The following is a 10,039-nucleotide window of genomic DNA, read 5'->3' as shown; positions in this document are numbered from 1 at the left end:
CAAAGCTGAGTCAAGATAATCCCCCTGAGTCTGGATGTTTGTCTCCAGTTCACCCATTTCTCCTCTTCTCTCCAATACAATTGGTTTTGCAATAAAACATGTGATTCTGTGCATGATAAAAACATAGTGACATAATCATTCAGAGTTCCTCTAACTTCCCGCATTAATCAGATCATTAACCATTAAAATCTTTTGACACACAGGAAATGACACAGTTTAATGAGTGTCTCACACAGTGACAGTTGTTAATAGTGCCTTTAGAAACGTGGTTACAGAAAAACACACTCAACAGAAGCCTGTACTGTGCTGAACAGACAGAACACGTGTTTGTGACACTGTGATCAGAGCAGTAGAGAAAACTGCATCTTTTGGTACATCAGTTAAAGGGTATATTAAAAAGCCTTTATGTGAGATCAGAGATTTACACTTGGCTTGGATAGAGGAGGGTGATTCCCACATCGACCACATTATATATTGCCGAACATTTGGCCGCTCCCTGAGATGCAGGGCTGGACCTTGAAGAGAACTAAACTGTGTACTGTGTCCAGTGGAAAACTTCATGTCATCGCTGAGCCGAGGAGGTAAATATTAACATTCTAGCAGAGGTTTACAGTCGTCACAGTGTCACAGTGTGTATGAGCAAGTGTGCTTTATTGTTCCAGTAACATCACCGGCTCCCTAATGACTTTGCGATCTCCCTTTCCTAGTGTGAGGTCATGAGCATCAAACTTTCTTTGTGTAAGCCAAATTGATAATTTGATCTTGTAGTTCTAGACTAAATGCTTGTTTATGAGTACAGCACAGTTAGGAACAAATCTCCCTAATATTCTTGGCTGTGTGCTGGCCTGTGTGTGGTTTGCTCAAGCTATGGCCTTACAATTAAACCCATTAGGGAGACTTTGCTGCCTTTGTGATCACTAACATGCCGATGACGACACCAGACTCACCCGCCATGGTGTTACAGCAGGAAATCTCCATAGCAACAAGACAGGGTTGTTGGCCATAAAGAACAGACAGCCCTCTGCAGGTGCACTGAAGAAATCACGACTTAAGCTGTCTATGTTATGTTTACACAGCTTCTGAGAAGGGCAAAGGTTGGCAGTGTGTCTCTGTGTTTATGTATGTGTGTGTCTCTGGCAGGGGATCAGTGTGTTGCCCCACAGGAAGACTGGGTCTCACCGTGCAGGGGCTCCATTTAAACAGCAGGGTTAAGATAACACAAACAAAGCTGACACTATCAAGTTGATGATGGATAAAACACACACTTGCTTATCTACATATCCTGCGGTCATGAAAAATCATCATCAAGCAGTTGTCGTGTGCTTAGAGAATGTAAATCCAACAATCACACACTTTATGTCTGTCTTGTCTCTACCAACTCCATTCATCCATCCATGCATTCTCTATACACACTCACATACACACCAACGTAGAGTCACCACTTAATGCCAAACTGCATGTCTTTGGACTGTGGGAGGAAACTTGAGAAATATCTGTGAAGATTTTGGCACCAGTCTGAAAGCCATCTGAGACAATGGTTTTTATTTTTAAGCTATATAAAAAACTGCTTTGAATTGACTTGATGAAATATCCTTAAAAATCTACAAATCTTTTAAACCAGGCTCACAAATAATGACAAATTTTTCTACTCAACATAAAAGCATAAAGACATAAACGTAATAAAGTACAAGATAAGGAAGATAAAACATTTTTTTACATCTGCCACCTACAGCACATGGTGTTCACGTTCAGTAGTGTGATATTTCCATGTTCACTGACAGCAGCAATGGAAATGCAGGGAAGGATGGTTTCCCAGGATGATGTAATTATTTCTGAATGCCGATTAGCTGATCATTTCCCGTTTCGAGCCACATGCACAAGAGACAAGGCGGGACTCCCTGTCCACACATGTTCTATATGCAAACACAAAACAGAATTATTTAACACAGTCTCATAAATCTCTTAGATAAAAAAAAAAACAAAAAAAAACACACACACACACACACATTTGAAAGAAAATCTGCAGCATATTCAGCCCCACATGTCAAGACGCATTTGATTTTTGCTGTTTGTTGGAAGGGGTGATCTGCTGCCAGTCAATTCTGTTTTTGCTGTCAAAACAGACAGATGGAGGAGAGAGCATGCTGCTGCGCTCTACTGGATGACTCATCACTCTGTGATGGTGACCTTTAACTACTACCCTCTCCATCTCCATTGTTCCATCCCTCCCAGTCAATTTTGTTTTCTGCATTCCTCCAATTTCCTGCAGACTATGTCCCTCACACTCTTCTCTGGGACATATACTGTATCTGTACTTTCTGACATAATTCCAAGCTTTGCCATCATCTGCTCAGGCTTGCATACATTAACTGGCCAGTTATGTGAAAGTCAGGCTGCAAAATCTTATTGTGAAGAAGATTTCGGCACATTCATCATGGTATACTCGCGCAATATCATATTTTCCCATCTTAGCTAAGCCGCACCCCCACATCATTTAGGTCATTGATTTTTCCTTGTTTTCCAATGCTGAGAAAACAATAGAAAGTTAAACCCCACCCAGAATCAATACGAGAGTACTCATCCCCAAAGGTAGGGACATATCTCATTATGAAAGCAGTGATCAACTTCAGCAACTGGAACTTCCAAGGTCAATCTCTAAATATAGTGGCACCACAGAGGGCCACATGGAGAGAGAGGAGTGAAGGGGGAAAATTATGAAGGTCCATGCATGTGCAGTGTCTGCATAGTGTGATAGTACAGTATGTTTATTTCTGAGTATTGGTTTCATCCACATTTGTGCTAACCCAGGTATGCACAATTTAGGGTTTGCACGTTTTCTGATGGTACATGCATGGACATGCAGTACAGTTGCTTATTATGTTTGTGTGTGAGTGTGTTACAGCTTGTAAGTGAGCGATCACCTGCTGCAGCACCAGCAGAGGTCATTCAGGACAGAGCTCCTCCCCTGCAGTCTACTGTCATAAGTTGGCTCAACACCCTTTTCTCTCCTTCACCTCGTCTCTTTCTCACTCTCCTACTCCATGTCTCTCCACCACATGCCCTGCTGCATAGAAAAGGGTGGGGATTATAGGTGCACAAGTCTGCTGACTCACACTGATACACAAATATATCACAACATTTTTGAGATTGAGTGAAATGGATGTAAAGAATAACAAGCATGTCTCTTCTCTAAATAAATGAATTAACTGTGCTCATATTACGAGAATAGTGGGTTTATATGGTCTTGAGGACATTCCTTGCACTTTCCTGTTATCCTGATCCTTTCTTTTTTTAATTCTGGGATGTCCCTTCAGCCACTACAGAGTTCCAAGATGTCACAACCAAAAAATGCCAAATTCCATTTAAAAGACGTTTTATACTGGGCACAATGCTAAGACACTGAATATCTCGTGATATGGGGTCATTAACTGGGTTTCTCTTTGGGTTTTTGTCTGGTCTGCTCTGGCTGAACATAAACCAGAATCAATGGTCCCACTCTGCTGAGACTTGGCACAACTTGAAGGTGAGAGGGAAATGGAGACACAACTGAGGCTCTAGAAAGGCTGGAGGGTGAAAGGCCCTCAAAAGTCTGGGTTAACTATGTGCCAGTAATATAAAACTATTTATACATCAAGTAGGCTTTTCAAATTCTGGCACTCCAGGCCTCCAACTGAGCAGTGTAATAAGGAAGACTGCTGCTAAGGATTCAGTGCATTCATCCCCTATATTTGTTTGCATTTTCCACACTGCCATGTTAGCTTTTAACAGGTCCTGTCTGCGATGTGCCCATAGATGAAACTATCACTGGATTACACTGACCTTGAAATAATCTTATATGAGTCTTTTTTCCATCATTTGTCAGTGGATTTGAGGATGTTTGCAGTGGCCATCAAAACATAATGGTGTCACCAGGAAGTTCACACTCACTCACTATAAATACAACAAATAAAGATCTGTATCTAATGTCTGTGTGTTCAGATTTCACTGAACAGAAACTCTAGGAAGACAAATATTTACAATTGTACTGTTATTTAAGTTGTGGCAGTGGAGCACTAAGGGTTTTAAAATACCCTGAGCTGCAGACACAGTGTGTGCAGGACAAACTACACTAAATCAGTTCCTGCTGTTCTTAGAGCAGCAGCATGTATCTTTCCTTGTTACTCAATGTAGTATCTTTGGCTAATTGCAATGCTCCTTGGACTATCCATCCATCCATCCATCCATTATTTATACCCACTTAGTCCTAACCAGGGTCCCAGGGATCTGCTGGAGCCTATCCCAGCTCTCTTTGAGTGAAAGGCAGGGGTCCACCCTGGACAGGTCACCAGTCCATCACAGGGTGCTCCTTGGACTAAATTTCTCAAATCAACCAGCAAAACATTCACTCCCACCATTCTTTTATGTTTGTGTGCTTTTCCTGGATCTGAAATTGGCCATTAATTCCAGTATAATAAACTTAATCTGTGTCTCAGGTTTAATATTAATGAAGCATCTTCTTTTTATGGTGTGGCTGCAGTAGGGTTTGCATTAGCCCGGTTGGTTAAAGAAAATATCACAGCCATGGTTATGAATACTAAAGTCTGATGTGAAATGCTGCACCAGTTTCAACAAACTCAATCCCATATTGGCCTATCTCATACTCTTAAGTGCCCTTTTCTCCTTCCTATTAGTAAAACTCTAGCATAGATATATTGCTGTGAATGTGATGGTGGATGATCAATCACTACACTACTGACACACAGCACTAGAAATTGGTGACTGGGCTCTGAGCTGCCCTGCATTTAGAAATGAACCCTCTTCATTTACATTCATGGGCGACAAGAATTGAAGTGGTCGTGACCATCAATCATTGGCACGCTGGTCCTCAGCTCTGTGCATTCATGGTGAGGTATTGCTGTTCCCATGTCACCATGTTAATCAGCGTTTTTTAAACACTGTGAGTGGAGAAAATGAATTTTAAGTTGAACCTGTCCTTGGCCAGTGTGGAATTACAGACCAAAGAGAATAAAGGACATGTGATACTCCTCATGCACTGTATTCTCTAAGGGTTTGTGGAGTATCTTCTTCATTCATGTCCTATTCTCTGACTGAGACATATCTGGGTTTTCACCTGGCCCACTTCCACACAGTGGAGGAAAGAAAGCTAAGGGGGAGACCGTCTGCAGGAGAACGTCGCTGCACCAGTTAATTTGATTGTATAATCGCTGGACACTCAAGATGAATTCCATCTAGATTGTGATTGCATTAAGAGCTGTTAGCATCCATCCTCTGTGTGTGACCATGTGCTTGATAGGGCTCGGCAGTAATTATACAACTGTTATACAGTTTTCAGGTCTAATCAGGACTTAATCATCGACGCCACAAACCCTACTGGAGTCTAGTGGCACACAAATATTACTCACAGAGTCACACAAACCACTAATGCTGGAGCTCATTTTATACTGTTTATTTTGTTCAGATGAATATAACAAAGCACGTGAACAGATTATCCCGACACATGGGCGTCAGTCAACATCCCTACACACCCAGTTAAGCACCAATCTATAGGATGAAGGAATGATGGGAAAAATAACTCACTAGGTTACTAGAGCAGCCCAGGACTTTGGTATTTTGTTCACACGGTGGTCACAAATTTGCATTGCTATTGTTATGGTGTTGCTGACTCACCACTCCCTCATTCCCACAATTTATTGCACACATGTCACTTCAGAAGAAGACTTTCCCTGCTACATGTCATTGTGTCATTTACAATCTCCTGGACCTAAATAGCCAGAATAGTCTCCTATAGTAGGTGTATGCTGTCAGGTGTGGGTTAACTAGGGGCACGGCACTCACCTACATTTCTTATATTTTAGGAAATCATATTCCTCATTATTGAACCAATCTCTGGATCACCTATCTCTACGTGTTGTTGCATCTCCTGTTGAGTAGAAAACCGTGTTCACCTTGTGGTGGGCGATGCTTCCCCTTTAATGTGGAACATTGAAGACAGGAGTGTCGGGAAAGAGGGAGCGCAGAGGGATGGGGCGAGGCGCGCAAGAAGCTCTTAGTATGCGCTGCGATGCCCAACTGCAGCCCACGCATCTCAACTATGGTGAATTATGGTGAAATATGAGAGACATGGGAAGAGCCGGTAGCTCAAAAACAGTTGGTCGTGATGAGATGACACATCCGCTGGATAGATTAGTGAAATAAGGGAAGAAGGACAGATATGAAGGAACGGACTCACGACCTCAAGGCACCTTTTAAGAGGAGACAAACTGGATAGAAATACATGCGTCTGCGCACCAAGAGAATCGGGGTGAATTCCTGCATGCCATTATCTGAAATTATGCAATAGATCGACAGATAATGCTATGCTGCTTTGTTTATTGCATGGAGTCTATTGTCGCTGTCCACACAGAAGAGGGCTGCAAATGGCTTGAGCATGCCTGGCACCTGCCACTCCAAACTAACTCACTCGTGCTTGCCAATCAACTACAACCCAGTCATTTAATGTTTAAATATCCCCGTGCATGGACTTGGCTGCATTATCTCAAGTGTATGAAAAAAAAAAAATAGTTTTTCGCCCATTAAAAAAAACACCATCAGCTGTTTGCGTTATTCCAAGGAATGGGTTGTGAACATAAGCTTCCGTTTACTGGCAATGGGTGTATTCGTAAGGACATTACCCAACAGAAAAGATGGTGGTAAAAAAAAAGAAAATATCATTTTAATGTGTCAAAACACAGAGACGCAAAAAGCTGCGCTCTGAGTACGGACCTGGTCTGGGATCAAACAGGTGATTTCGTCTTAAATGAAATCTTCCTAAACATGGGAGCTTCCGAGTAGAAACAGGGACAGCAGCGCGTCCTGCAACCTCCTTCCCCAGTAGGTCCCTGCAGATATCAGGCTGAGGATTACCTTCGCTCTTCCTGCAGGCGGTGGCATATTGTTTTCAAGTGGTGGCGTCAAATTTCCCCGATGCCAGCAGGGAAAAGATTTGCTTAACAACAATGGCTGTTCCCACCACGCCAGCACCCCCACCCCACCCCATCACCGATTCAACCTGTAGCCGAGTTGCATCACAACATGTATGTGTTGGTCACTGAGGCGAGGGAAGCAACTCTTGCGTCCTCAGGCTTGGTCCCTTCTCCCACTCGCACTGCTGCGTTTGCTGCAGAGCGGCAGGATTTATATAAATGACTGACAGCAAAGGAGCCGCTTTGACCACCGGGCATTAGACATTAGACCGGACACTCCTGCTTTTACACCAGAGAACCAGACTGTAAGAAAAACCTTGCAAGTGCGAACATTTTGATCTCTAGTTCAAATATCGCTGCACATTACACACCTGTGAATGTGTCTAAAGTGACATTAAAATAAAGTGAACTATACGTACAACCCAGATTAGTGCAGCGAGTAGCCTGTGAAGCTTTGGTGTTATAGTGAAGGCCTTCTGTTCAAACAGCTCCTCAGTGGGCTGTCACCTACTATCCCTACATATAATACTGATAAACTATTGATTTGATCATTGACTGGGTGAATTTTTCTCTGCTTTAGGGGGGAATGTTGTTCACACACACACACACACACACACAGAGGAAACCCATCTCTGAGACTGTATGGAGCACTCAGCATATGATCCAATTTGTTGGTAGTAATTGCACCCTGTGATAGCTGATACAGTATTACTGGCCAGCATATTGATCCTGCAGTGTGCTCATATGAGAGGCAACTCATAACCTAATACACACAGACCCAACGGAGCCAATGCACTCAAATGGCCGTGCCCCCGCCTGTCTGCTATTTTCAACTGACCTGCTCATGCTTGTTTTTACAGGAAAGGTCTTAGAATAAAAAAGTATTTTCATTTTTTTTGATGATTAAACCCAAAAAAAAATGCATTTAAGAAAAGGAAATATCCATCCATCCATCAATCGATCAACACATTATGTACCCCCGCTTATTCCTATTTACTGTCATGGGGATCTGCTAGAGCCTAGGAGAGAAATATATGCAAGTTAAAGTTGTTGAGTATACATTCTCAAAATCAAAATCAATAAATGAATTTAAAAGTTTTAATTCCTGTGGTAATCGTATTAACACTGCAGTCTGTCTCTTTGCTTTCTGTCCCGTCCTGTAGCTCCTCACTGGCAGATCTGCCTGTACCTGAATTCAGAACTGTGTGTAGAGTCTTTATCTCCTCGTGGCCCAGCGTGGCCCCACCCTGTCTGAAAGCTGCAGGTCCCATCTCCTTCCAGCATGACGGTTGCTACGAGCGACCCCGCAGATGAGGCGGCAGCACATCCGGGTCAGCCTCACGACCACTATGACCCAGAGCCTGATCATGAGTGCTGCGAGAGGGTCGTCATCAACATCTCAGGCTTGCGCTTTGAAACACAGCTCAAGACCCTTTCCCAGTTTCCAGAGACGCTACTGGGGGACCCAAAGAAAAGGATGAGGTATTTCGATCCTCTCAGGAACGAGTACTTTTTCGACCGGAATCGACCAAGTTTTGACGCTATCCTGTATTATTACCAATCAGGGGGAAGGCTGCGCCGGCCTGTTAATGTGACACTGGACATTTTTTCTGAGGAGATCCGGTTTTATGAATTAGGTGAGGAGGCTATGGAAATCTTCAGGGAAGATGAAGGTTTTATTAAGGAAGAGGAGCGGCCTCTGCCAGAGAATGAATTTCAAAGACAAGTGTGGCTGCTGTTTGAGTATCCAGAGAGCTCAGGTCCTGCTCGAATCATTGCCATCATCTCTGTCATGGTGATTCTTATCTCTATTGTCAGCTTCTGTCTGGAGACACTGCCAGTTTTCCGAAATGAAGATGAGGACATGTACAATAATCGATTCCAGCCCTTTTCCAACACCACCTCTACCTCTGGCATCTCAAATTATTTTACAGAGCCTTTCTTCATTGTAGAGACTCTCTGCATCATCTGGTTCTCTTTTGAGTTCCTAGTTAGGTTCTTTGCCTGTCCCAGTAAAGCTGGATTTTTTGGCAACATCATGAACATCATTGATATTGTGGCAATCATTCCCTACTTCATCACCCTGGGCACAGAGCTAGCAGAGAGGCCAGAGGACAGCCAGGCAGGCCAGCAGGCTATGTCTCTGGCTATTCTTCGGGTCATTCGTCTAGTCAGGGTGTTCCGTATCTTCAAACTCTCGCGTCACTCCAAGGGGCTCCAGATTTTGGGACAGACTCTGAAGGCCAGCATGCGTGAGCTGGGCCTCCTCATCTTCTTCCTGTTTATCGGCGTGATCCTGTTCTCCAGTGCTGTCTACTTCGCAGAAGCAGATGAGAAACAGTCCCAGTTCAACAGCATCCCTGAGGCCTTTTGGTGGGCTGTGGTTTCCATGACCACCGTAGGCTACGGAGACATGGTCCCCACAACCATTGGAGGAAAGATTGTGGGGTCTCTCTGTGCAATTGCCGGTGTGCTGACTATTGCTCTGCCAGTACCTGTCATTGTGTCAAACTTCAACTACTTCTACCACAGAGAGACGGAGGGTGAGGAACAGGCGCAGTATCTGAATTTCCCAAGTGCACCTAAAGCCGGCTCAGCTGACGATCTGAAGAAAAGCGGTCGAAGTGCCAGTGGATCCACTATCAGTAAATCTGACTATGTTGAGATCCAGGAGGCCGTGAACCACAGCACAGAGGACTTCAGACCAGAGGGTATGAAAACAGGAAATTGCACCCTGGCCAACACTAACTATGTAAACATCACTAAGATGCGTACAGATGTTTAATGTGAGCTATGGCAGATGGTAAACTTCAGTCCACCAGGACTGTAACTGGAGAATGAAGGCATAACTCCCTGTACTGACCAACGTTTGGCACCCAGTGTCGGAGTCCCGAGCACATGAGTGAGATTAATTTGGGATTAAAGGCAGTGGAGAGGACCTCATACTCTGCCACATCCTATGGACCAATCAGCACATATCATAGAACTGCCTCCTATCATCTTTAGGACCTTGTCAGTGTCTGCATGGAGTTAGTCTTACCTATTTGACAATAGTCATTCTGTTTGCAGTAGCCAAA

The 10,039-nt window shown here is 43.7% G+C and overlaps 1 protein-coding gene across 1 annotated transcript; it reads left to right on the top strand.

The window, feature by feature from the left end:
- Positions 1-8,156: 8,156 nt before the first annotated feature.
- On the top strand, positions 8,157-9,747 carry kcna2b (potassium voltage-gated channel, shaker-related subfamily, member 2b). Its single transcript, XM_026332357.1, has one exon. The coding sequence runs from the start codon at positions 8,245-8,247 to the stop codon at positions 9,745-9,747; it is 1,503 nt and encodes a 500-aa protein (XP_026188142.1). The 5' UTR covers positions 8,157-8,244.
- The last annotated feature ends 292 nt before the right edge of the window (positions 9,748-10,039 follow it).

The sequence above is a fragment of the Mastacembelus armatus genome, chromosome 7, assembly GCF_900324485.2.
Source record: "Mastacembelus armatus chromosome 7, fMasArm1.2, whole genome shotgun sequence".
NCBI classification, from domain to species: Eukaryota; Metazoa; Chordata; class Actinopteri; order Synbranchiformes; family Mastacembelidae; genus Mastacembelus; species Mastacembelus armatus.
Note: the sequence above shows the minus strand (reverse complement) of the source record. Positions and strands in the feature narration are given on the sequence as shown.